Raw genomic sequence first — 27,603 nt, 5'->3', positions numbered from 1 at the left:
ATGAGGCCTTCAGCAGTCGCAGGAGCCACCTCCATTGATCGCCACGGCAGGGAAGCGATGGACCCTCTCGTCCCTGGGGCTGTGCATCACCCCGCCAATGGCGGGCGCTCCCCGAAGGCGCCAGCCATTGCCCGCAGCCGGGGGGAGGAGGGGACGGGGAAGGAGAACTCCTCGGCCTGGCTGCCCCCGGACGCACGGGGGGCTGGCCCTGGCCCAGCTCAGAGCCCCGCCCGTCACCGCCGTGGTGCTGCGGGGTCTGTACGTGGAGCCCAGCGCTGTGAATAAAGCCCGAGATCCCGGCCTGCGTGTGGCTGTGTGTGTGCGCGGGAAGGGACGTGCCTGAGGGGGCCGCCACACAACGGGCCTCGCAGCGCGCGCCGCTCCCTCGCGCCTCTCGCGCCCACGCGTCGCGCCCCGCCGCGCATGCGCACCTCCCCGGCCCTGCCCAGCGCCTGGCTTCCCGCCCGCGCATGCGCGAAGCCGTCTCGCTCGCCGCCCTCTGTGACGCCACGCCGGGGCCGGTTGCCTGGAGGCGAGGCGGGGCCTGGTCGGGCCGCGTGGAGCCTAGCTAGCGTGCGGAGGCGCCCGGAGCCTCCTGGGGTGAGTTTCGGCCGGGGTTACTGTCCCCGAGAGCGAGCGCCCTCCCCACCCGCGGCCGGTGGTCGGGACGCTCGCGCCGGGCCCTGAGCGCGCTCCGGGAGCGGGAGGCGTTCGGTCCCGCCGCAGAGCCCCGGCCGGTCGGGCTCCTCCCGCACGCCACGGGCCGGCCCCTGCAGCGTGCTCGGGGCCTGTCCCGAGCCGGCGGGAGGGCGGCTGCCGGCCGGCCGGCCGGCCGCGGCCCTTGATGGGCGGCCGCGTCGCAACCGAGCTGCGGGCGGTCCGCAGTGCGCCTTCCGCTCGTCCTCGGCGGCAGCCGGAGCCGCTGCGGGAGCATCCCAAAGGGTTGCAAGCGGGGGGCCGATCAGCGGCACTGGCTGGCAGAGAGGCAAGGGGGCGTGGGGGGCGGTATTATTTTTCATGTAAGTTGGTCCAATAAAAGATACGATCTCACCTTGCCTCTGTAATGCCCTGGGAACAACAGGGCAACAACAGCACTGTGACGAGCGTAAGTTGGTGGAAAAGCCGACATGGTTTTTGCAAAAGGAAATCACGCCTCGCCAGTCTCCTAGAATTCTTTGAGGGGGTCAACAGGCATGTGGACAAGGGGGATATAGTGTCCTTAGATTTTCAGAAAGCCTTTAACGAAGTCCCTCACCAAAGGCTCTGAAGCAAAGTAAGCTGTCATAGGATAAGAGGGAAGGTCCTCTCATGGATCAGTAACTGCTTAAAAGATAGGAAACAAAGGGTAGGAATAAACGGCCAGTTTTCAGAATGGAGAGAGGTAAATAGCGGTGTCCCCAAGGGGTCTGTACTGGGACCAGTGCTATTCAACATGTTCATAAATGATCTGGAAAGAGGGGTAAACAATGAGGTGGCAAAATTTGCAGATCATACAAAACTACTCAAGATAATTAAGCCCCAAGCAGACTGTGAAGAGCTACAACAGGATCTCACAAAACTGGGTGACAGGGCAACAAAATGGCAGATGAAATTCAGTGTTGATAAATGCAAAGTAATGTGCATTGGAAAACATAATCTCAAATATATATTATCTAAGTTAGCAGTTACCTCTCAAGAAAGAGGTCTTGGAGTCACTGTGGATAGTTCTCTGAAAACATCCATTCAGTGTGCAGCAGCTGTCAAAAAAGCAAACAGCATGTTGTGCATCATTAAGAAAGGAATAGATAATAAGACAGAAAATATCGTATTGCCTCTATATAAATCCATGGTACGCCCACATCTTGAATACTGCGTGCAGAAGTGGTCGCCCCATCTCAAAAAAGATCTATTGGAATTGGAAAAGTTTCAGAAAAGGGCAACAAAAATGATTAAGGGTATAGAATTGTTTCCGTATGAGGAGAGATTAATAAAACTGTGACTTTTCAGCTTAGAAAAGAGACGACTAAGGGGGGATATGATTGAAGTCTATAAAATCATGACTTGTGTGGAGAAAGTAAATGAGGATGTGTTATTTACTCCTCATAACACAAGAACTAGGGGTCACCAAATGAAATTAATTAGCAGCAGATTTAAAACAAAAGGAAGTATTTCTTCACACAACGCAAAGTCAACCTGTGGAACTGTTTGCCAGAGGATGTTGTGAAGGCCAAGACTATAACAGCGTTCAAAAAAGAACTTATAAGTTCCTGGAGGATAGGTCTCCATCAATGGCTATTAGCCAGGATGGGTAGGGATGGGTAGGCTAGGGTGTCCCTAGCCTCTGTTTGCGAGACGCTGGGATTGGGCAACGGGGGATTGATCACTTGAGGATTCCCTGTTCTGTTCATTCCTTCTGGGGCACATGGCATTGGCTGCTGTCGGAAGACAGGATGCTGGGCTAGATGGATCTTTGGTCTTACCCAGTATTGCTGCTCTTATGTTTTTTTGTAAAACTGATTGTTTATTGCAGTTGGAGGCTGTGTGGAAGCAGTGAAAGCCTCATGATGTGGCCACGCCAGGACAGACCTGGGAACAGCCTCAGAAAGAATGTTTCCTCCTTTGGAAAAGGAGTGTCTCGGGGGATGCAAGGCAAAAGGAAAGCACCAGCCATAGAGACTGTGGAAGAAAGCGCTCAAGACACCATCCTTGATGCTAAGCTTGTCACTGCTCAGAAGCAACCACTGGAGAGTTCAAGTAGCATAGCGGGCATTTCTGGAGAGTGCAATCATGACACTAAAAAGCCTCGGCTCCTGCAAGGAGAGAGTGTCACTGACCAGGGAGCTGTCAGTGAGGACTCTGAGGACAGCGATGGCAATAGCGATTACAGTGATCTAGAGGACTTCTCAGAGGATGATGATGATGATGACAAGACAGGTAGCAGAACCTCTGGCAGCAGTGATGAAGAGCCACGTGCTGGGGGAAAAGACAGCTCAAAATGCAAAACTACCCCAGAGAGTGACACAAAGAGAGGTAAACACTGATAATGGGAAGTGTTTAATAAACTGTGTTTCAATGTGACCCATCAGCGGTTCTGAGATCTTCTTTCCATGCTGACTCCCGCTTTTCTCTTTGATGTGCTCCTATCTCACAAGTACAGCTACCATGGTTCAGGGCATTCACACAGCTATATTTTTGTTGGCATAATTTCATGTTAGCCTGTTGACGCTTTGCACCTTGCGAGGTACGTGCGTTTCATGCTGCCTCACCAACTGGTGCCTGGGTAGAGGATGTGGATGTGTTTTCAGTTGCTGTATGGTATATTGAGATATCCTTGGGAACAGAGACCTGGGAAATAGGATGACTGGCTAATCCAGTTGCACAGAGCTGGTCAGACCAGCCTGTCTACAGTAGACACTTCTTGTTACAACCCAGTTATAGCCTGACAGGCCCGTTACAGCCCAGCTCCCCAGCATGGTCAAACTGTGGAGTAAACTGTTACAACCTGATTATAAACTTGGTAAAGATCTGTAGAATGGATAAACCGTTAGGCTGGATACCAGGACCTATGTTCTAATGATGTAGAATCTTTAAGGATGTAGCCTAAGGGAAACATTGGAAACCTTATTATCTGAGTCACTTAAAACTGGATAAAACCTTGGAGAGTCTTTTGTAGAGAATCTTGCCACATTGACCTGAGGATAGATTGGAGCTGAAATAATAAGCAGTTTGATAGTCGTGTGCAAAGTGTGAGCTCCTAATTCACTATTTGTCTTTCCTCCCCACCCACACCAACCTCATGAGTTGAATTTGGGATGGGGGGATGGCTTATGATTTTATCTGAGCTCTTTAGGTAGAGCTCAGATAAATCTGTAGAATGAAACACCCAAAGATTTCTGCGTTTATTTAATTTCCATGTGCAGTCAGTTTATCAAGGACATGGGACAGTAGCTGACGTTCTGCCACCAAGTGCCTGAGAACCATAGTTGATGTCTGTGAAGTCTTCCAGTGTGGATTAGCTAATGAACTGTGAAAACTAGGACGGTTCCAAAGGATTGGGGTGGTGTACGCAAATATGATCTCAGCCTTCAAAAAGGCTCCTGGCAAATGCCACCCATATATCTAATTTAAGTCTTGAGTGAGATAATGGGACAAATAGTAAAGGAAAATAACCTGTAAAACGTGGGTCAGTGGTGTCAAACAGAGAGCCCCCATGATGTACTTGGGGCTGCATGGTATATTTAGATTGTGAAGAATAAGTTTTAATTAAAAAAACAAAAGAAAGCTTGGAGCCTGCTCAGTTTTGATAATAACCTTCCAAATGTGAACCAGGGATAAGCAGATGCAGTTTTGCCTTCTTGAGCCTGAAACAGTAGCTTTGTGATTTGTGAACGTCTCTGTTGCCCATTTATTTAATTGGCGTGTTAACACTAAAGCTTGACGATAGGCCTCTATAAGGTCTGCTCTAGGAATTATTTTGGGGGAGTTCTATGGCTTGCGTTATACTGGAGATCAGACTGTATGATCCTGATGGTCCCTTCTGGCCTTGGAATCTATGAACCTAGGAAATGTCAGCATTAACTGTTCTGTTACTGATCATTTTAGTAGATGCAGTGAAGAGAATAGGAGGGGAGCAAAGCCAGTGGGGTTGTGGAATTGTGAAGAATTGTGCTGCAGGGAAGAAGATGTAGAAGGCAGAAGGAACGTAAAGAGGAATTAGGAAGGAAGGTGGGGAGGGTGGGAGTGTTGGTGCTAAAGATGAACATATTTTCTTCTGAGTGATGCTGAATGCAACAAGAACCAAACAGGCAACAAATATAGATAACTAAGTTTACTTATGACAAAAGCCAAATTCTACTCTTCATGTCTGCACCAAGTTCTGCATCTTGGCAGGAAGTCACTAGATGACCATTGTGGTCCCTTCTAGCCCTAGGATTCTATGAAGTTCCCATTGACATCAGCAGAATTCTCACTGTGAATTGAGGGTAGTATTTAGTCTTAAATGCATACCCCTGCCAACAATTAAAAATGGAATTAGCCTTTCTCACACAATGCTTAACACCCCTGATTCAGGGTATCATAGAGCTGTGAGCAAGAAGCAGCATGGAGGATTTATAAAGAAAAAATAATGCCTCACATTACTTTACTATATTAGTGGGCAATAGGAATGATACAGATGTGATATCTGATATTTGTATTCAGAACCAAATTTTCTAAAGCAGCTGCTTAAATTTGCATCTGAGTTACTGCCTGAATGCACAATTATAGGATCTGCATCCTCATGAAATCAAACCCCCCAAAATGACACTGGATAAGGTCCGACGCTATTGCATGGATTAAAGGCTAGCTGATTCACCACAAACCAAGCTTAATTATACATAGTAACAAACTGAGTTAGGGAGGTGTTTAATGAGTTCTGCAGGGACAGGTGTTAGGTTTTATTAAACACACTTATTAATGGATCTGAAGGAGGGAATGGAGAGCACATAAATGAAATTCAGATGATATTGAACTAGGACGTGGTATGAACATAATGAAGATAAATAATAGAGAGGGCTCTAGAGAGATTAGAAAGGTGGCCAAAAGAAAAGGAATGTGAACACACAGATGTTCAGTGCAAGGTAGAAACCTGGAAAGCAGTGATGTCAAGATATTTAGGGGCGTTAGTGAACAGCAAGTAGCCAAAATCAGAATGACCTCTTCATCTCTCACCTTCCAACTGAAATGTAAAATCCACTTCTTCCACCTAACCTCCCAAAACCAGATCCACTGAAATACAACAAATACTGAAAACACCTTCTTGGCTGGGAGTGGGTGGGGGAGAGGCAGATTGTCAGGTGTCCTAGAATTTGTAAGGCAGTGAGATGATAAAAGAACTGGTGTGATAGAACTGTAATGATGGTTAGATATGAGAAGTAACAGCTTAAAAAGGCTTTGTGGTGCTTGAGTGCACAGAACACAGTGGGAGTTTGTGAACTTATATAGAGTTATGGTCACTCCTAAGGCGAATGGCCATACTGGGTGAGACCAGTGACCATCTAGCCCAGTATCCTGTCTTCTGACAGTGGTCAGTGGGAGTGAACAGAACAGGGAAAATATATTGAGTGATCCATATAGTGTCATCCAGTCCCAGCTTTTAGAAGTCAGAGATTTAGGGATACCTGGAGCATGGGATTGTATCCCTGACCATCTTGGCTAATAGCCACTGATGGACCTACCCTCCAGGAATGTGTCTAATTCTTTTTAAAAAACCCAGTTGTACCCTGCTAGGAGTCCCAGAACCTTCACCTTTCCCAGCAACTGGATCTGTGTGTTGTAGTTGGCGTCTAACTTGGGTATTGCTCTTGGATAATGAGGCCATTCCTTTGAGGACAAATTGCTAAGGGACATAGCGAAAAACAGTTCAAGGTGGTGATTGTCACAGAACAGCTGCAGATGGTGGAGCGCTGCTTTTGGGCACAAGAAACAAGCACTAACTGATGAGATTGCATCGTAATGCAGGATTGGGATGACAAGCAGTGGCTACAAAACCTTTGGATGCAAAAGGCCACATTCCTGCATCTGGTTGCCGTGGTTGCCCCAACCATCCAGTGCAGTAACATCAGAATGAAAGCTATACTGACAGCTGAGAAGCAAGTGGTGATCACATTCTGGAAGCTTGCAATGCCAGGTTGCTTACTGGTCAGCAGGAAATCATTTTGGAGTTTGAAACCCACAGTGCGGGCCAGATTCTTGCAAGTATGTAGGGCCATGAATCATCTCTTGCTATGCAAGACAGTGACTCTGGACAATGGACAGGATGTAGTGGATGGCTTTGTAGAAAGGGGGTTCCCAAACTGCAGTAAGATGAAAGACGGCATGCTGATTCCTATTTTGGCCCCAGCCCTCCTTGCCATAGAGTACATCAACAGAAAGGCCTGCTTTCCTGTGGTTATGCAAATGTTGGTGGATCACTAGAGACGCTTCACCGATATCCATATGGGCTGGTCAGGGAAGGTGCATGCCCCTGACATCTTTAAGAACACGGGATTGTTCAGAAAGTTACAAGCAGCAGGATTCTTTCCCAACCATCAGACTACTATTGACAATATGGAAATACCAGTAGTGATTTTGGGGTTCCCAGCCTACCACTTACTCCCTGGCTCAGAAGCCGTACACTGGCCACCTCAACAGCACCAAAGAAAGATTCAGCTACTGGCTGAGCAGGTGCAGAATGACTGATAAATGTGCTTTCGGTAGATTGAAAGGACACGGGCATTTGTTTATTCACTAGATTGGACTTCAGCGAGAGAAAAAAATGGGATGGTTATAGCTGCCTGTTGTGTCCTGCATAATATCTGTGGTGCAGAGGCGGAGAAGCTGCCAGCAGGGTGGAGGGCTGAGGTGGAGCGGCTGTCTAAGTTTGAACAGCCGGACACAAGTGCTGTTGTGAGAGCTCAGTGTGGAAGTGTGTGGTTGAGGGAGGCTTTGAAAGATCATTTTAACCATCAGCCACATTAGCGTTCTGGACTGGACTGTTCTGTGGGCCTGAAGCTTTGGGTGCTGCTAGGAATTGTGTAGTACTTGCTGTCCATGTGTAACTGTAACGCTGTGTGTACTGAAGCTATGAATTAAGAGGTGCTTGTCATACATTTTATAAATGACTGCTCATTTATAAGTACTGTGTGCTTTAAGTACCACTGTGCATCCAGTGATGTGTGTTGTGAACTAATAAAGATCATTTTATTTAAAAAAACAGAAATGTATTGAGTGGCATAATCAGGGCAGGAAAACCTGTGCAAAAAACCAGGCAATGCAATATAAACTTTAAACATAAATTAACAGAATGGGACTGTGAAATTGGAAAGGTAGCAAACATTTCTATCCATTTCAGTGCACAAATGTAGTTCCTTGTGGCTACTCATTCACCTGCCATGGTTCTCACAGGTCAGTGCATGAGAATCCGTGTTTTTTCTTGCAGCCTCCTGGCATGGAGTGGCAGGGGTATGGTGCGGCCCATGAAGCCACGTGGAATGCTGGGGGAACATGCAGGGAACTGCTAGCATGGAGTTCTTTAAGGACTGCAAAGGGCCGGGAGTCTGGCAGGTTTGGACAAGTAGGTCGGACAGGGTCTGCAGCATTTGTTTGCTGTCTGAGAAGACCCATTATGTTCTGGTGCATTTCCCAGTCCCACTGCACGGCTCTACTGCGTGGTATGTTATAACTGGGAAATTACACTGTTTATAGCCTCTGAGGAGAAAGCAAAGCAGGAGGTCTGACTTCCTGGGGAACTCCTGTACAACCTGGAAAACCTCTGGTTAGGTGGGGAAGGGAGGTGGGTCTCTGCTGAAGGGAAGTGACTGCTGAGGGGCTGAGAGCCTGGAGTGGATGCCCTTGCTGGATTATGACAGAGAAATACATGTGCAGTTGCCCTGAACTTTGATTAGGTAAAGAAATTTTACTTCAGTAAAAAGAACAGGAGGACTTGTGGCACCTTAGAGACTAACAAATTTATTTGAGCTTTTGTGGGCGACAGCCCACTTCATCGGATGCATAGAATGGAACATATAGTAAGAAGATATTTATACATACAGAGAACATGAAACAATGGGTGTTACCATATACACTATAACGAGAGTGATCAATTAAGGTGAGGTATTACCAGCAGGAGAGAAGAAGAAGAAAAAAAAAACCCTTTTGTAGTGATGATCAAGATAAACTTCAATAAAGACACTTAAAGTAATTGAATCTTCTGTGTCAGGGCATCCTCTGTTAATGGGGTCAGGCAGGAATTTGCATGCAGTTGACCAGCTTTGTTAGGTTTTTTTTGCTTTCTGAAGCAGAAGGTGGTTGCCAAGGGCACGATAACTGACTTGATGGGCCAGTGGTCTGATCGAATGTGACAATCTGAGCATGGAATGTACTGTTTGGGCTGCATGTTCAGAGGCTTTGTGTCATGCGCAGGGTGGTGATTGCACTGGCCAGATCACATCAGAAATATTGTTCGTTCCAGACACTTAATATCATGAAGAATTCAAGGGGCTGTATATGTCTAGCACTACTAAGGGGAGGGTAAATGTCTTGACTATTCTAGAGGTGTAAACAGGAGGAAGAGGAACTGTTTGGGGGTGTAACTAGAGGTAATGGGCTAACAGGCATACCATCTACTTGAAATTCACATATCTGTCTGAAAGTTTTACATGCTGTGGTTGCAAGTAACATGTAAAATCACTGCCAGTAAAGGATACTAGAGAGAGATTTGTGTTTTTCTTGGTTTTGTTTTCATACTGTGTGCATTTACGTGCACTCTAGTCATTTTTGAAGTTTCCCTTGTTTGTGTGGGTCTCTTATACAGCAGCTGGGGGGAGAGAGAGAAACGTGTTTGTTTGTAAAAACACACTGAGTGGATATCTGGTAGGGGTAGGACCTGAAATCATGACTCTCTTTTTTTAAATAAACCAGAGTTCATGTTATATCCCTAAAAGAAAGGGGACATTAGGGCTGAGTATCAGGAGAACATGTCTCAGTGCAGTGTGTTAGCCTCTGGAATATTGTGAGGCTACATCACCTGGGACACTTAAACCTATAGTAGAAGAAGTCCTAGAAAATGAGCAATAGGGAGCGGTTCTGGGCTTGGTATGGGGGTGACTGGGTGGTGTGTGGTGGGCTGTGATAGACAGGAGGTCAGACTAGGTGATGTATTGGTCTTTTCTGGCCTTAAACTCTATGACTCTGAGATGAAATGAACTTGACAGCTTTTCACTAACCCTTCTGAGCAATCTTTGGATGCAAAGGTAAATGATTTCCTGTGTAAAAAGACTCCAGAGCAGTGTGAGAAATGAGCTGCGTGTAACCCTGCAAGGAGGGAACTAGGATTTGGGGAGTCTCACTGCAGCCAGGGTCAGGATGGGGTGGTTGACACGTCAGAGGCTGGCAATGCAGTTAATACGGAGCCCACTGGAAGAAGGTCTGAATGCCTCTTGTGTGCTTTGATGACCAGATGAAAACCTTGGAGTGGCCTCCTGGGCCCTCTGATGATCTGGGAGGGAGAAGCTAAGGAGGGGGTCTTCACAGTCTCTGCACTGGGAGGGAGTGGTAATGCTTCATGGGGTGGCTGTGAGGGAGAAACCAAGGAAGACAGTCTGACTTGCTGGCTGTCCCTGAGCTCGGGGGGGAAGTGTTTTGTGAGTGGAGGCACCTCAGCTGCCCCTGTATCCCTTGTACAGGGGGATTCCAGCACATCAGGTGTAAACGCAGAAGTGTGTGTCTGGCAATTGAGAGACTGAGAGTCCCTTTTTGTTTTCTCTTTCCCAGAACTATCCTTACTGTCTTTCGAGGAACTGCTGCAGCTGCGGAACAGTGTTGGAACCAAAGCATATCAGCAGATGACTAGTGGGAAGAAGCCAGTGAACCATACAAAACCTAGGACAAAGCAACGGCCCAGCAAACAGCGGTAAAGATGTTCCAGAGCCCTTTCTCTGCAGACAGAAGTGTATGTATGTGCTGCCTCATCCAGTGCAAGCATGATGAGCACCCCTCAGAGTGTCTTCTGTGCCAGGCGGGTAGATCAGACCCTCTAGCATGGCACACAACAGAGATCCTTTGTCATAATGTTTCCTTTGGGAATGGTCCATCCCTTTGCCACTTGCCATCCATGACTTTGAATTTCCAAAGTGCCACTAAGCAAAAGCGTTGAGGATAGCTCTTAGTTCATAACCAACACTTCCTGCTGAGACGCTCCTCCTGCCTTCGTCTTTGCTATCCTTACTGCAGGTGCTTTGCAGCCCCTCAGATTGAGAGATGCTTTTAACACTTCCCACGCACACCTTTTGTTGTCTCTTCTGAGCTGTCCATAGTTCTCTTTAAATCTTAACTTAATCCCTCTGGTCACTGAACCATTCTCCTTATGGTTTTCTGAACTCCTTCCAGCTTGCCAATATCTTTCTGGTAATGAGGTGCCCACAGCTGAGCACATTATTCCAACTACAGTCAGAGCTATCTAAAGAGGGGCTATCCCTCCTGCTGTGTGGCCAGATGTAGCTGAAAATTGCTTTTTCCTCTCTGCAGCCTCTCACAGCTGCATTTTTTCCAAGTTGAATTTCCTCTTGTTAATTTCTGTCCATATTTGTCAGCACTTGTATTCACAGCTCCGCTCAGTTGAATATATTCTGGGGTGTCATCAATGTGATGATTAATGGAGATATGAAATAAGACAAGACCTAAACAGATTACTACAGTCCCTCACCAGACATCTCGCCCCAGCTTTATACATTGCCATGTGTCATTACCCTTTATTCGTGGTCCTGAAGCCAATTTTCAGTCCGCGTAAGTGTCATTTCCAAGATGATTCAAACAGACTGTCTCCCCGCTCTGTTTTATCAGCATTCTTTCATCTAGTTCTAAACCTCAGATGAAAACCTCTCTTCCCCCTTACAGGGATGGTGAGAATATTTTGTATTTCTGTTTTGCCTTCTACCTGAGGATCTTGGAGCTTTAAAGACAATCCAGTACCCCTCATAAAACATCTGTGCCTCTGCTATTATGGGGTATTTATCTCTAGTTATTGCTAACGCTCGAAAGCCTTTTGAGGAATGCTTCATACAAAAGCCCCCAGGCTGCTAAAGTCCCTTGGTATGTTTGTGTTTTGAAAGGAACCTTCCTAAGGTTCCCTACGGTGTTGCCAGGGAAATCCGTCAGAGGTCTGTTGATTTCAGTGGAGCACTGTACAATGAAGTGCTGCGCACTTGTTCAAAGGGCAGCAGCCCCTGCCAAATTACCTGTCACGGAAATACAAAGAAATGCACTGAGCAGGGCTTGAAAAATGTGTAGTAGAGAGAAAGGGTGGGGATCTCCAGGGAGCTGCTGGGGCAACACCATGGTGAGGAGCCCAGCTGCTGGATGTGGGGATAGTGCTGGTGCTCCTAGTAGGGTACTGTCATGGGACTGTGCGTGGGGGCTTCCTCTCTTGTATTGCCTATGGCTAGGGAATGTCTGAATTTGATAGATGCCAGATGGGGGATGTCCTCTCTTCCAGCAGGGAGATCATTTACTCTGTCCTCTCCCTTCACCCCCCACATGCCTGTAAGCCTCCTGTCTGTCCAGGGCTGCAGGGACTGCTACTCTTTTCTTCATGCATCCCCCATTATTTGCATCCTCTCTTCTTGTGAATAGCTCCAAATCCTGCCTCTGCTTTTTGGGAGAAAGTACTGTCTGAGCTGCAGCAAAGCAAAATTGACCTGACTTGTTAGTTTCACTGCTGAATGTTGTCATATTTGGATTTCAGGAAAGCATTTGATGCAGTGTCTCAAAATCTGACCTTACTGTGGCATGCAACGATTGTTTACACTCTTTCCAATTTCTGTCAAAGGATAATGGTACATGTCAATGTATGAATTGAGGGGAGGTGTCCAGTGAGAGATGCTGCTGGGATTGGGAAATGTCCAATCTAATTTACAAACATCTTCAGAGAGACTAAACAGCACTCGTGTCGCTTGCTGATGCTACTGAATTGGGGAGAACCTCAAATACCAGTGAGGACAGAAGTGATACAGAGGGAGCAAAGGTGGTTTGAAAAACTACAGTAACTCCTCACTTAACATTGTAGTTATGTTCCTGAAAAATGCGACTTTAAGTGAAACCACGTTAAGCGAATCCAGTTTCCTCATAAGAATTAATGTAAATAGGGGGGTTAGGTTCCAGGGAAATTTTTTTTGCCAGACAAAAGGCATTATATACATTTTAAACCATTTTAAACAAGCAATTTAATACTACAATCATCGTTGCTGAGTATGAAGCTTGGTTGAGGTGGTGGAGTCAGAGGGTGGATTGTCCGGCTGCTCCTCTTGCTGAGCTTTCTGAACTCGAAAAAACACATCTAGAGATTGTTGTTTTGCTTTCCTTTTTTTTTCTTGGTAAATTTCTTTATAGCAAGTCAAGCATTGGCCTGCTAACCCAAGGTTGTGAGTTCAATCCTTGAGGGGGCCATTTAGGGATCTGGGGAAAAAATTGGGGATTGGTCTTGCTTTGAGCAGGGGGTTAGACTAGATGACCTCCTGAGGTCCCTCCCAACCCTGATATTCTATGATATTAGATGATCAACTCCCCTAATCACTTCGGAGCTGCGTTCCCTCTCAGGATCATCATCACTCAGGATTTGCAAGCCAGCTTCAATCATTTGTTGGGAGGTGCCCCTGCCTTACCCTACACAGGCACAGCCCACTGGCACTGGAGATGAGGCAGACAAGGAGGCTGAAGGTGCTGTAGGCTAGGAGAAGCACGTTGGGCAGCAGCAGTGGCAGCTTCCCCTACTCTGCAAGCACCAGGGGCGGGGGGCTCAACCCTCAGCCCGCCCACTCCACCCCTTCCCCCAAGCCCCCATCCTTGACCCACCTCTTTTCCCCCCCACCTCATCCCCCTGTACTTCTCAAGCTCCTTCCCCTTCCCTCCTGCCCGGGGCAATTAGCTAGTTTGTGGTGTTCAGGAGACAGGAAGGAGGGGGAACCTGCCTGCTGAGTCCTCGCTCCTCCCCCCACTCCTGACTCCTAAATGCTGCAAGCCAGCTGATTGCGGCGGGCAGGAGGCAGTGGGATGGAGGGGGCGGGGGAAGGCGCTGATCTGCGGGGTCTGGGCAGGCGGGAGGTGCTGTGGGGAGTCGGGGGGGAGGCGTAGGGAGGCTGCCAGCTGTGGAGAAAGCAGGCAGCCAAACAACGTAATAGTGGAGCATTGCACAACTTTAAACGAGCGTGTTCCCTAACTGATCGGAAACATAACAACGTTAACCGGGAACACTTTAAGTGAGGAGTTACTGTATCAGAAAACATCAAAATGTGATTGATTTTGGAAAAGATAATCCAAAATCCCTGGTAAGCAGTAATGAGGAAAACGTGTTGGGGTGATAGTGCATGGCTAATGAGACATGACCGTTTAACGTGGTATGGCAGCAAAATCAGCCACTGTGGTTTTGGACTGCATACACAAAGGTGAGTAGCAGGGAAAATATAAGAATGGCCATAGTGGGTCCTTGCAGCCCAGTATCCTGTGATCTGACATAGGTGCCAGGTGTTTCAGAGGGAATGAACAGAATAAGGCAATTTATTGAGTGATCCACCCCTGGCAGTTTCTGGCAGTCAGAGATTTATAGATACTCAGAGCATGTGGTTGCATCTCTGACCATCTTGGCTAATAGCTATTGATGAAGCTATCCTCCATGAACGTATCTAATTCTTTTTTGAATCCAGTTATACTGGGTGGGAGGCAGTGGTCCTCTCTACAGTTCTGGTGGGATTTAGAATGTCTAATACAGTTCTAGGCACTTCATTACCAGAAAGATGGGAATTTAGAGGAAAGCAGTAGAAAAGGTGAGAGTCTGGAGGAATGTATTTATGAACACTGGTTATAGCAGCTGTGTGTGCTTAAATTAATATCTGGTCAACTAAGGCTAAGGGAGCGAGGGACCACAAGTCTACAAATACTTTTATAAATGCTCAGACGAAAAGGGACCATTATGATAATCTAGTCTGACGTGTATAGCACAGGCCAGAGAACCTCACCCAATGATTCTTGCGTCAGGCCCGTAACTTATGATTGAGCTAGAGCATGTTGTTTTAGAAAGACATTCGGTCTTGTTTTAAAGACTTCAAGTGATGGAGATTCTATCACATCTCTTAGTAAGTTGTTCCAGTGGTAGCTTACCCTCCCTGTTAAAAATGCACCTTATCTCTAGTCTGAATTTATCTAGCTACAGTCTTGAGCTATTGAATCTTGTTCTGCCTTTGTCTGCTAGGTTAAAAAACCCTATACTATCAACTCTTCTTTCCATATAGGTTCTTGCAGATAGTGATCAAGTCACCTCTTAACTAAATAGATTGAGCTCCTTTAGTTTCTAACTATAGGGCAGGTTTTCCAGACTTTGATGCATCCTTGTGGCTTTTTTCTGAACCCTCTCTGATTTAACATCCTTTTTAAGGTGTGGACTCCAGAACTGGACACAGTATCCAGTAACAGTCTCATCAGTGGTAATACTACCACACCCTGCTTCTACTCTGTATTCCCCTGTTTTCTATCCAAGGATTGTGATAGCACTTTTAGCCACGGCATCGCACTGGGAGTTCATGTTCAGTTTCCACCATGGCCCCTAAATCCTTTTCAGAGTCTCTTTCCAGGATACAGACCTTCATCCTGTAAGTATGACGTACTCCCATGGTTCCTAAATGTCTGACCTTGCATTTGGCTGTATTAAAAAGGCATGATCTAGTGAGCCCAGCTGTCCAAGCCTTCCAGATAGCTTTGTAGAACTGACCTATCTGTCTCTATTTACCACTCCACCGATTTGTCTGTTATCTGCGAACTTTACCAGCAGTGATTTTTGTAATCATCTTCATTGATAAATATTGAATAGTATTGGGCCGAGAACACCAGGGAGGGAGAGGGATTATTTAATGTGTGTACAGGTATAATGGGATGAAATTAAGCAAAGGAGACTGTCAGGTGATTGAATAATAAATTATTCCGCATTGTTCCTCGGGAAGCTATAAAAACTCCATTACTTAGGAAATATTTTAAAACTAGCCTGGACAAAGCTCTGGAAAACGTAGTGTGGGGAGTTCTCCTGCCCTGGCTCATAGGATGGTGGTCTCAAGGCATGTGTCTGTGAGAGGTACGGGTGGTGAATGGACTGCACAGAGCAGACCTCCCCACTTTTCGGTGATTGTTCTGGGTGACTGGAGAAGCAGTGGTCTTTCTGTGTGCTGAGTGGTAGCAAACTGTCAGCAGTCAGAGTCTGACCTGGCCAGACTTCTTTCTCCTTTCTCTAACATATGTTTTTCTCTCAGGCCATTGGAGATTTCTGCCAAGAAACCGGTCCCCTTTCTACGACAAGTGGTCTCTGTTAAAAAGATGGTAAGTGCTCTTTCCCAGGTTAGCAGTCGGTTCCTGTGGAGGCTGATGAGGAACACAAGATACGTGTGGCAGAGACCGTATAAATGGACTGTTGAAGGGAATGAGACCCAGAAGGCGGTCTCGGGGAAGGGTATGGACCCTCAGATTTTTGAGGCAGTCAAGGAGCAGGCTGTGAGGAGCGACCCTGTGTGAATACAGAAGAGTTTGGTGCTGCCAGTGCATATATGGTGGAAATGGCGCTCTCCAGCTAGTCCTAGATTTATAGATTGCAAGGCCAGAAGGGACCACTGATCATCTAATCTGACCTCCTGCATTAGGCCATAGGATTGCCCTGGATGAGTTCCTGTTTGAACTAGAGCTGGTCATTTGGAAAAACATCCAATCGTGATTTTAAAATTGCCAGTGGTGGAGACTCTGACTGACTGATAGGTCTCAAAATATAATTGAGAGCAGGGAATCGAGTGGCTGTGTTTCTAGTGGGGTCCCACAGGGATTGATTCTTGGCCCTAGGCTATTTAAAATCTTTATTAATGACCTGGAAGAAAACATAAAGTCACCACTGATAAAGTTTGCAGAGGACACAGAAACTGGGGGAGTTGTAAATAATGAAGAGGACAGGTCACTGATTCGGAGTGATCTGGATTGCTTGGTAAGCTGGGCACAAGCAAACTATGCATTTTACTGTGGCTAACGTATGCATCTAGGAACACAGAACATAGGGCATACTTTAGAGGCTCCCCATCCTCTATCCTGGGAAGCTGTGACTCTGAAAAGAGATGTGGGGATCGTGGTGGGTAATCAGCTGAACGTGAGCTCCCTGTGTGATGCAGTGACCAAAAGGACTAATGGGATCCTGGGTTGCACAAATGGGAATCTTGAGTGGAACCAGAGGTAATTTTATCTCTGTGTTTGGCACTGGTGTGACCACTGCTGGAATACTGTGTTCAGTTCTGGTGCCTACAATTCAGTAAGGATGTTGCCAAATTGAAGAGGAGTCAGAGAAGAGCCACAAGAATGATTAGAAAACATGCCTTATAGTGATAGGCTCCAGAAGCTCAATCTATTTCATTTAACAAAGAGAAGCTTAATCCTTTAAACATTCTCGTGGCTCTTCTCTGACCCCTCTCCAGTTTATCAACATTCTTCTTGAACTGTGGGCACCAGAACTGGACATGGGATTCCAGCAGTGGTTGCACCAGTGCCAAACACAGAGGTAAAATAAACTGTCTGCTCCTACTCAAATTCTCCTGTTTATACATCCCAGGATTGTGTTAGCCCCTTTGGCCACAGTGTTGCACTGGGAGGTCAGAGTTTAAGGCCAGAAGGGATCACCACATCATCTCATCTGATCTCCTGTCTATCGCAGGCCTCCTACACCGTGAAACACACCCATGCTAAACCCAACAACTGAAATTGGACCAAAGTGTTACAGCCCACAGGAGACTAGACTATTAGGTGCCACAGGCAGAGAACAGGAGGGTCTGAGGTACCCCAGTGCCTGAAGCCCCCACAGTGGTAGGAAAATGGTAAGTAAGATGCACCCGGATAGTCCCAGCCAGTGACCCACACCCTACACTGCAGAGACAGGTGAAAACCCCGAAGGTCACTGTCAATCTGTGCTGGGGGAAAATTCCTTCCTGACCACAGGTATAGCGATCAGTTAGACCCTGAAGATATGAGCAAGAACTAACCAGCCAAGCAACTGAGAGAGAGAATGCTTGGAGCCACCTCAGAGCACTAGCTCATTGCATCCAGTGTCCCATCTCCAGCTGTGGTCTTCTCTGATGCTGCAGTGGAAGGAGACAAAAAGACCAAAAAAAAGTGAGAGTAGAGAAAAATCTCTTTCTGCCTGCTGCAGGTGACCAGCTGATGCCCTGAAGCATGGGATTTTAGGAAAATCAGAACGGACCCCCAGGGCTGCCAAGCCTCCCCCCCAACAATCACAAGCAACCCCCTTATACAATCACACTCCTAAATTTGTCTCGCTCTCTTAAATCTAACTAAGTATTTTGCCCCATCAGTTCTTATTGGGATGCTGTTCCGGAACCTCACTCTACTGATGGTTCGAAATCTAATTTCTAGCCTGAACTTGTTCATGACTAGTTTATCCCCATTTGTGCGTGTGCCAATATGTTTTTTAGCTTAAATAGCTCTTCACTTTCCTGATGTATTTATAGAGGGTAATCCTATCCCTTGTCTCCTTTCGCAAGACAGGCCCTCCATTCCCAATCATCCTAGTAGCTCTTCTCCTCACCTGCCGCAGTTTGAATTCATCTTTCTTGAATGTGGGTGACCAGAATTCCAAATGAGGTCTGACTAATGCCTTGTACTATGGCATTAATACTTCTCTATCTCTATATGGGAAATGCCTCACCTGATTCATCCTAGGATTGCATTTGCCACAGCTGATTATCTGTCCATGACCCCCAACTCATTTTCAGAGTCACTACTTTAGAGGCCCGCATCCTGTAGGTATGGCCTGCATTCTTTGTTGCTAGATGTATGACTTTACATTTGGCCATATTAAAATATACGTAGTTTGCTTGTTCCCAGCTTATAAAGTGATCCAGATTGCTTTTTAACAGTGATCTGCCCTCTTCATTATTTACCACTTCCCTAATTTTTGTATCTGCAAACTTTATCATTGATTTTTATGTTTTCTTCCAGATTATTGATGAAAATGTTAAATAGTGTGCGACAAGAGCCCTAGATACAGGAGATAGGACTAGGCTGAGTTAGGGAGAACAACCAAGCTGCATTCAGGCATTAGTTCTGCTCTTGGCTCTAATCCCCCCTCTTCCCCTCCATTCTATGCAGGTGCAGAGAGACCCCCGCTTTGATGACCTGTCTGGGGAGTACAATCCAGAAATATTTGAGAAGACATACAGTTTCCTGAACGGTCTCAAGAAGAGGGAAAAAGAGGTGACACTGTCCTTTGCTTGTGTTGGGTCAGAAAAGCCTGCTTCAGTGAGGCATCTTCTGCAGGGCCCCATCATGCCGGCCTCAGAGGGAAAGAATGACATGCAGCGGGACTCACTGGGTATTGCTCTCTCCTGTAGATAGTTCAGAAGCAGTTGAAGAAAAGCCAGAATGTGGAGCAGCGGGAGAAACTGCAGCAGCTCCTAAAGCGCATGGTGAGTTAGTGTCTTGGGTACCAGCTTCAGCTCACTGCTCCCATGGGTGGGAGGGAGCTGAGACTGAACAACATGTAAGACTCCAGTGTGGCTAATGAGACAGGAGGTCTGCCCTGAGCATGGTCTAGACCAGGGGTCTCAAACTCAAATGACCACAAAGGCCACATGAGGACTAGTGCATTGGCCCGAGGGCTGCATCACTGACACCCCCGGCACCTTACTGCCCCCAGCCCCGCCCCCAATCCACCCCTTCCATGAGGCCCCACCCCTGCCCTGCCTCTTCCCACCCCTTCCCTGCCCCCATTCCAACCCCTTCCCCAAAGTCCCCACCCCAACTCTGCCCCCTCCCTGCCCCCAGGGAGGGGTGTGGGGTGCAGCAGGAGGCTCAGGGCAGGGGGTTGGGGTGCAGGAGGGGTGTGGGATGCGGCAGGGGGCTTAGGGCAGGGAGTTTGGGTGCAGGAGGGGTGCGGGCTCCGGCCCGGCGCCGCCTACCTAGAGCGGCTCCCGGGTGGCAGCAGCACGCATTGGGGCCAGGGCAGGCTCCCTGCCTGCCCTGGCCCTGCTCTGCTCTGCTCTGCTCCGCTCCGGGAAGCAGCCGGAACCACGTCCCTGCTGCCCCTGGGGGAGGGGGGGCACAGGGCTGAGTGTGCTGCTTTTGCCGCTCCTCCAGGTACCTCCCCCAAAGCTCCCATTGGCTGCGGTTCCCCGTTCCCGGCCAATGGGAGCTGTGGGGGGCAGTGCCTGGAAGCGTGGTGCTGGGAGCAGCGCGGGGCTCACAGTGCCAGAGAGGGCAATCTTGGCCACCGCTGGCCCAGAGGTGGGCGGGAGGCAGCGCGGCACTGAGCTTGGCGGGCCGCAGGAAATAGCCCCATGGGCCTTATGTTTCAGACCCCTGGCCTAGACGGTCCATGACATGTTCCTGTTTTTGCTTCCCAGACACAGCAGGAGGAGGCTCAGAAGGAACGGCAGAGGCAGAGAGAGAAGGAGCTGGCCTTGAAGAGAGCACAGAGGGAGCAGGCCCAGCTAGGAAGGAAGCCCTTCTACCTAAAGAAATGTAAGTTTAGGATGCTGCTGCTCTGTTTACACCAGGAAATGGACCTGTTGCTGACAGTTTGCCATTAATGTGTGGTCCCTGCACCTATAATGAGCAGATTGAAATACCTCATTCAATAAATAGCCATCACACCAGATCCCCCAATGCTGGTGGGGGCAGTAGCATAGGTGGGGCAAATCTGTCAGCAGCTAGAACAAGCGTTCTCCTTCGAGTGATTGCTCATGTCCTCTCAACTTCGGTGTGTGTGCTCACCACATGCACCGGTGCTGGAAGTTTTTCCCTCAGCAGTATCCGAAGAGGACTGGCGCTGTTGGCCCCCTCCACCCTCCATTCCTTCTTGCTGCCAGTGACGATGAGTGGAACTGCTGCTGCTTCAGCTAGCGCTGTTGCTTCTCGTTTGGTCAAACCCAATTACCTTTTGTATATTATTGTATATAATTTCCCTCTAGTTTTAGTTTCCCTATTTGTTAGAGACTTAGAAGGTCCCGAACGGGGCATGCCCTGGTCCCCACGCTTTAAGCCCTGTGATCGCTGTAAAAGGCCCATGCCCCATTCGCAATCCACATAACAGTTGTTTATGGTGCTTGGGCGAAGGTCACATTAGTGATACGTGCAGAATCTGTAAGTCCTTTGAGCCTAGGACGAAGAAGGAATGTGACATTCACTTGAAAACATTCCTTGTGGAGTCTGCCCTTACCCCAGTGCTGGAGCAGCGCTCCGATTTGGCCTCAAGCACCGTGACCTCAGTGCGTAGCGCCCTGCCAGTACCGTCTGCGAGTCGGCACCAGTCCTCTTCCGTGGCTCCAGCCAAGAAGCCTAGGAAGACGGGGCGACGAAGGTCTCCAGCTCCCCACAAGGGAAAGGACAAGTCTGGGGTGGACCAAGGCCCTGTCTTGGGCACCTCTTCACCCCCTTGGGGATCCCGGACCCCAGCTCTGGTTGAGCAGTGTAGCCCAGCCTGCTCCTCTCCGGCTACCCCAGATTGCGACAGGTCCTCGTCAGCTCCAGGTGCTGTCCATGCCGGAGGCCCTGCAAGCAGTGCAAGAGATGATGTTCCTCACGGTGCCACCCACTTCGGCCCCTGCAGGGTCCCGGGGTAAACCCGTGTTGGGACCACCACAGTTTCCACCTTTCCAGCAGTGCTCCCCATCACGGGGAATGTCCCGCCAACGGTCACCCTCTCGCAGCCGACATGCTTCTGGCTGCAATAGGTAGAAGCTTTGCAGTCCCATCTGGACCTCAGCCAAGGGCAGAGAGGCTCAAGGCACGGCTCGTGTAATCTCTGTGGCACCGGTACTGCTCCAGGGACAGGTCGAGGGACCGACGGTACCGTTCTCCGGACCATCACCGATCCCTCAGGGGAGTATCACCGCATGCGGCTGCATCTTTATGACGCCAAACCCGCTCTAGTTCCCAATCCCACTCCACATCCCAGTACCACTCATCAAGCGTGAGGTGTAGATTGCCGATCACCGAGGCGCCAGTCCAGGCACTCGTCGAGGTCAGCCAGATCCAACTCCTGGAGGAGCAGCCGTTACCGATGAGGACAGAATCACCACTCAGCACAGTCTTGGTCAGAGGGGAGTGACTGCTTGGGCTCTAGCTTGGGTTCAGAGCGAGGTTCCCTAGCTGCGGGACAAGCTCCGATACCTATGGTGCAGACTACATCTATGGCACCCAGCCGGCCCCATGGCCTCAGACTCCGTGGCTGGCACAGTGGTACCCATGGGGGTTCACTCAGCCCTCGGTATCTGGAGCTTCAGAGAGACCAGCTGCCTCCCTCCAGTTCAAGAGGCCTCGGCTGCAGACACACCACGGGCACAGGAGGAGGTGAACGAGCGAGCCGTCGGACCACCTCTGGTCGGACCCCTTGGTACTGGCTTCCTCTTCCTTGTCACCAGGTGAGGCTATAGTGGGGGCCCCTTCCACCAGTTCCCCAGGATGATGCTAAGGCGCATCAGGAGCTGTTAGAGGGTTGCCACCAACCTGGCCCTCCAGGCAGAGGAGTTAGAGGAGCCCACAGACTCACTCTTTGATGTTCTCTACCCTGCAGCCCCACCCAGGGTAGCTTTGCCCCTACATGAGGAGGTCGTGAAAATTAGCAAACCCCCTCCTCCTTGCCTCTGATCCCCAAGAGGGTGGAGTGCAAGTACTTTCTGCTATCCAAGGGCCATGGGTACCTTTATTTCCACCCTGCTCCCAATTCTCTAGTGGTAGAGGCAGTCAACCACAGGGAGAGACGGGATCAACCGGGGGCTATTCCCAAGAATAAAGACTCAAGGAGACTAGAATTGTTTGGGCGTAAAGTTTATTCGTCCTCCAGTCTACATTTGCGGGTGGCCAACCATCAGGCCCTCCTAGGCCGCTATGATTTTAATATGTGGCAGGCCATGACCAAGTTCGAGAGCGCCCTTCCTGAGGCTTCTAGGAAGGCGTTCTGGATGATTTTGGATGAAGGCTTGGCAGCGGCCAGAGCAGCTCTCCAGGCGGCATTGGATGCTGCGGACACTCGCGCCCATACCATGGCATTGGCCATCTTGTTGCCCAGGGCTTCTTGGCTGCTCCTCTCTGGTCTTTCCTTGGAGGCTCAGCAGTCAATGCAAGATCTCCCTTTCGACGGGCACGCCCTGTTCGCAGAACAGACGGACATTAAACTCCAGGGCCTGAAAGATTCCCGCACGACCCTAAGAACACTGGGCCTGTACACTGTCCACATTCCTCCCACAAGCGGTTTAAGTCGCAGCAGCCTCAGAGCCAGGGGAGCCACCCTCACGAGGAGCCCCCCCACAAAAGATGCAGGGGCTACAAGAGGCGCCCTGGCCACCAACCCCAGTCTACATCCCAGGCGGGCTCGACCTGCAGTAAGCAGATGGGCAGGCACCCGTTTTGAGGGTACACCCGAGGGCGATCTACCAGACCGTTCTCTGGATCCTTCCTCCCGTTTACCAACCGCCTTTCTTCTTTCCTCCCTGTGTGGGTATCTATAACATCAGAACAATGGGTCCTCAATTCAGTGGCGCAGGGTTACACCCTTCAGTTACTTTCTACCCCCTTCCCGCCACTCTCCCCAACCCTCTTCAGGGACCCTTCTCATGAGAGTCTTCTCGTGCAGGAGCTAGAGGGTCTACTACAGCTGGGTGCGGTGGAGGTAGTTCCTGTGGAGTACAAGAACAAGGGGTTCTATTCCCGATATTTTTTTAATCGCCAAGGGCGGTCTGCGGCCCATATGAGACCTGCGGGGCTTGAACCACTACTTAGCAAAACTGAAGTTCCGCTTGGTCTCCCTGGCCTCCATCGTCCCCTCCCTGGATCCGGGAGATTGGTACGCCGCCCTCGATCTGAAAGATGTGTACTTTCACATCGCCATCTTCGAGAGAGACAGACGCTTCCTCCGCTTCACGGTAGGTCCGTTTGGCCTAGCAACAGCACCGTGGGTATTTACCAAGTGCATGTCGGTGGTGGCGGCTTATCTCAGATGTTGGGGTATCCAGACCTACCCGTACCTCAACGACTGGCTCGTCAAGGGCATCTCCAGGTCTAAGGAGACGTTGCGGTGCTGCTGGCCACGTGCCGTCGCCTCAGCCTATTGGTGAACAACAGAAAATCCACGTTAGTTCCAGTACAGAGAATAGAGTTCATCGGAGTGGTGCTCGACTCAACCTCTGCCACAGCGTTCCTGTCACTGGAGAAGTTCAGGGCAATAGCCGACCTCATCGCAGAAGTCTCCACGTTTCCCCTGACTATGGCCAGGGTTTGCCTGCGCCTCCTAGGTCACATGGCAGCGTGCACATGTGTCTTGTGCAATACCAGGCTCTGGATGTGACCCCTGCAGCAATGGCTGGCGACTGTCTACTCCCAGTCCAGGCACCATCTAGAAAAGGTCGTCACCATTCCCGCAACGATACTCACTGCGTGGCTGAACCCTGAGGAAAGGGCCTGTTCAGAAGGGGTACAGGAGGTCGTCCTCGAGAGTAGAAAGCCCTCAACTAGACAGTTACCTGGCAAAGTGGACAAGGTTCTCCCACTGGGCAGCTGAACGGGGCATTTCCCCCTCGCATTCTTTGATGCAGTCGATCTTGGACTACCTGTTTCATTTGAGGAATCAGGGCCTGGCACACTTCTCTATCAGGGTGCCTCTGGCGGCCATCTCCGCCTTTTATCTGCCTGTCCAGGGGCAGACGGTGTTCTCCCATGACATGACAGTCAGAGGTCTCGAGAGACTTTTTCCTCAAGTTTGGTCCCCGGCCCCTCAGTGTGATCTCAACTTGGTTCTGTCCAGGCTCACCGGCCCGCCCTTTGAGTTTTTGAACTCGTGCTCCCTGTCTCACCTATCGTGGAAGGTCACTCTCCTGGTGGCAGTGATGTCGGCGAGGGGAGTCTTGGGGCTGCGAGCCCTGACCTCAGAACCGCAGTACACGGTCTTTTATAAGGGCAAGGTCCAGCTCTGGCCCCACCCGGCCTTCCTTCCCAAGGTGGTGCCTACTTTTCCAACATGAGCCAGGACATCTTCCTTCCGGTATTCTGCCCTAAGCCCCGTGAGACGAGGGAAGAGAGGCGCCTCCACGCTTTCAACATAAGAAGTGTCCTGGCTTTCTACCTAGATCGGACAAAGGCTTTCCGTAAGTCGACTCGACTTTTCATCTCTACAGCTGATAGGATGAAGGGCCTCCCGGTGTCCATGCAGAGGTTTTCTAACTGGATTACCTCTTGCATAAGGGCTTGTTACGAGCTAGCAGGAGCCCCACTGCGGCTGATTGTCAGAGCTCACTCAACGAGAGCGCAGGCATCTTTGGCAACCTTCTTGGCACGCTTCCCGATCAAGGACATCTGTCGAGCCGCTACATCCTTGGTGCACATGTTCACGGCCCACTACGCCATCACTCAGCCAGGGACGGCGGTGGGTTCGGCAGAGCTGTGTTGCAATGTACGTGTCCGTGAACCCCTCCCCAGCCTCCATGGGTACTGCTTGGAGTCACCTAAGTTGAATGGACGTGAGCAATCACTCGAAGAAGAAAAGACAGTTACCTCTTCCATAACTGGTGTTCTTAGAGATGTGTTGCTCATGTCCATTCCACAACCTGCCCTCCTTCCCCACTGTTGGAGTTTCTGGCAAGAAGGAACTGAGGGTGGAGGGGGGCCAGCAGCGCCCTATATGCCGTGGCATATGCGCGCCACTCCAGGGGGCGCCAGAGCCGGTCTCCTATGGATACTGCTGAGAGAAAAACTTCCAGCACCGGTGCATGTGGAAAGCACGCCCACAGCTAGGTTGAATGGACATGAGCAACACATCTCGAAGAACCCCAGTTACAGAAAAAGATAACTGTCTTTTGGCCTTCCCTAGCACTCCCCTTGTGCTAAGCACGTTAGACAGGGGAAGACCAATGGGTGAACCCTTCCAAAGTGACCGAGACACTTAAGAGCCTGAACCTCATTCCAAGTCAATGGGGCATAAGGTGCTTTTAAAAATGTTATTCACGGTTCCTGAACCATAGGCCTGAGAGAGGAAGGCAGAGCTCATAGATGAGGCCCTTGACTGGGATTCAGGAGGCCTGGCTCAGCTCCCTGCTCTGTCACTGACTGCCTGTGCCTCTTCATGTTGCTGTGCCTCAATTCCCCACCTGTACCATGGGGCTAGTAGTCAGTTATTCAGATGGCGAGCTCTTTGGGGCAGGGCCTGTCTTTCAGTTTGTGTATGTACAGTGCCTGGCACAGTGGGGCCCTGGTGTCAGCTGGGGCATCTGGGCATAATTGTAGTATTACTAAGAACAGTGTAAGCCCAAGCGGGTGGGAGGAGGGTGGTGGCCAAGTGGGGGCAGCACCTTGCTCCTGGATTTTGCATGTGTCCAGCACTGTTGTGTATAGATGGAGTGGCAGGCGGACCATGGGCTGCCTGGAAGAAGCATGTTGTCACAAGGGAGGTGGAAGACGAGAGGGTGGAGCCATTGGCCAGGGTTAGGGAATGGGCTGCAGGCGGATAGGGCAGAGCAGAAGCAGGTCCTGAGAGGGCTGTGCTGGTTTGGAGTATAAACCTCCTTGTTCTTTGGCATTGCACAGCTGAGAAGTGGAAATTGGAGCTGGCTGAGAAGTACAAAGCGCTGAAGGGGAGCGGGAAACTGGAGAGCTTCCTAAGCAAGAAGCGGAAGAGGAACGCCGTTAAGGACAAGCGCAGACTGCCCTTCCGGAAGGACATGTGACTTCTGGGTGGGTGGGGTCAGCAACCAGCTCTTTGAGTGGTGGATATCTGATGGTGGGATTTTAGCCACTTCCGATGGGCAGCTGGGCCTTGGATTGTGGCCACAGCCAGCAGCCCCACTTCCTGACTGGCTCAAGTCTGTCCTGTATCTCTTTAGCATCGGAACCAAGGACTGTGTCCATCCATCTAGACAGTCAGAGTCTGAGCAAAATAAAATTCTGACCCATTCCTGCACAAGGCCACCTCGAATCTTCCATAAAGGTCAAACCTTATCTATAATTCTGCGTCCGTACATCAGGGGAGTCCAATAAGGGGAGCTCTGTGCTTCAGGCAAGCACGCCTCCACTTTGCAGTAGACACAATCCGTAGAATTGGAGGGGGCTTTGCAGGGACACAAGGGGAAAAACCAGAATGAAGAATCATGCCGATCATGATCAATTGATCCTGCCTTACTTATGCACCCCAGAGCTGGTGCTCTTTCCTGTGGTCATCGTTGACTTCTGTAACACCACCACGTTGTCTTAATGTAACTTCAGCCAGTAGGGAGAAAAGGGTAAGTCACAAATTCTAATGGAACACTTATTACAGGGTGGAAAAAATCAACTGGGCTACGGCAAAATTGCAAGTACAGTCTCACTTCATAGCAAGCTTATGAAATCATGAATGAAGTGGAGAAAGTGAATAAGGAAGTGTTGTTTACACACGAACCAGGGGTCACCCAATGAAATTAATAGGCAGCAGGTTTCAAACAAACAAGGAAGTAGTGCACTCAGTGCACAGTCACCCTGTGGAACTCGTTGCCAGGGGATGTTGTGAAGACCAAAAGTATTACTGGGTTTAAAAAAAGAATTAGATTAAGTTACAGAGGCTAGGTCTATCAGTGGCTAGTAGCCAAGATGGTCAGAGATACAACCCCCTGCTCTGGGTGTCGCTAAACCTCTGACAGCCAGAAGCTGGGACTGGATGACAGGAGATGAACGAGTTGAAAATTGCCCTGTTCTGTTCATTGCCTCTGAAGCATTTGGCATGGGCCACAGCCAGAGACAGGATACAGGCTAGCTGGACCATTGGTTTGACCCTATATGGCTGTCTTTATGGCCTGAATCCTGCAGCAAACTCCCCCTGCATTCCCCAGGACTTGAGTGAAAGATGGTGGAGATTCTGTGGCAGCTTCAGCTACCTTCAGGACCCCTCCAGCTTTCTGTGCATCGCTAGTGTTGCTGAAACTATCTACATCACATAAGTTAAAAATGAGCTGCCACCTCCTAAGGTTGTGCTGTAAGTCACGTGCCCTACATCCCAGAGCCCTGGATGGAACCTGGCTGTCCTGGGTCCCAGGCCATTTCCTTAAGTATGGCACCATCCCTTCT

General features: G+C 49.4%; 1 protein-coding gene across 1 annotated transcript; it reads left to right on the top strand.

The window, feature by feature from the left end:
• The first annotated feature begins 314 nt into the window (after window positions 1-314).
• RRP36 (ribosomal RNA processing 36) lies at window positions 315-26,467 on the top strand. The gene is made up of 8 exons (XM_037896296.2): window positions 315-600; window positions 2,510-3,009; window positions 10,270-10,408; window positions 15,786-15,852; window positions 18,670-18,774; window positions 18,912-18,986; window positions 19,923-20,040; window positions 26,095-26,467. The coding sequence occupies exons 2-8, from the start codon at window positions 2,541-2,543 to the stop codon at window positions 26,232-26,234; spliced, it is 1,113 nt and encodes a 370-aa protein (XP_037752224.1). The 5' UTR covers window positions 315-600; window positions 2,510-2,540; the 3' UTR covers window positions 26,235-26,467.
• The last annotated feature ends 1,136 nt before the right edge of the window (window positions 26,468-27,603 follow it).

The sequence above is a fragment of the Chelonia mydas genome, chromosome 3 (assembly GCF_015237465.2).
Source record: "Chelonia mydas isolate rCheMyd1 chromosome 3, rCheMyd1.pri.v2, whole genome shotgun sequence".
Classification (NCBI taxonomy): Eukaryota; Metazoa; Chordata; order Testudines; family Cheloniidae; genus Chelonia; species Chelonia mydas.
Note: the sequence above shows the minus strand (reverse complement) of the source record. Positions and strands in the feature narration are given on the sequence as shown.

Excerpts from the sequence above, each read along its gene's own strand:
- RRP36 (XM_037896296.2), top strand. The coding sequence starts at position 2,541 with ATGATGTGGCCACGCCAGGACAGACCTGGGAACAGCCTCAGAAAGAAT. Across the intron at positions 15,853-18,669 it reads TGGTCTCTGTTAAAAAGATG|GTGCAGAGAGACCCCCGCTT; the intron begins GTAAGTGCTCTT and ends CATTCTATGCAG. Across the intron at positions 20,041-26,094 it reads GCCCTTCTACCTAAAGAAAT|CTGAGAAGTGGAAATTGGAG; the intron begins GTAAGTTTAGGA and ends GGCATTGCACAG.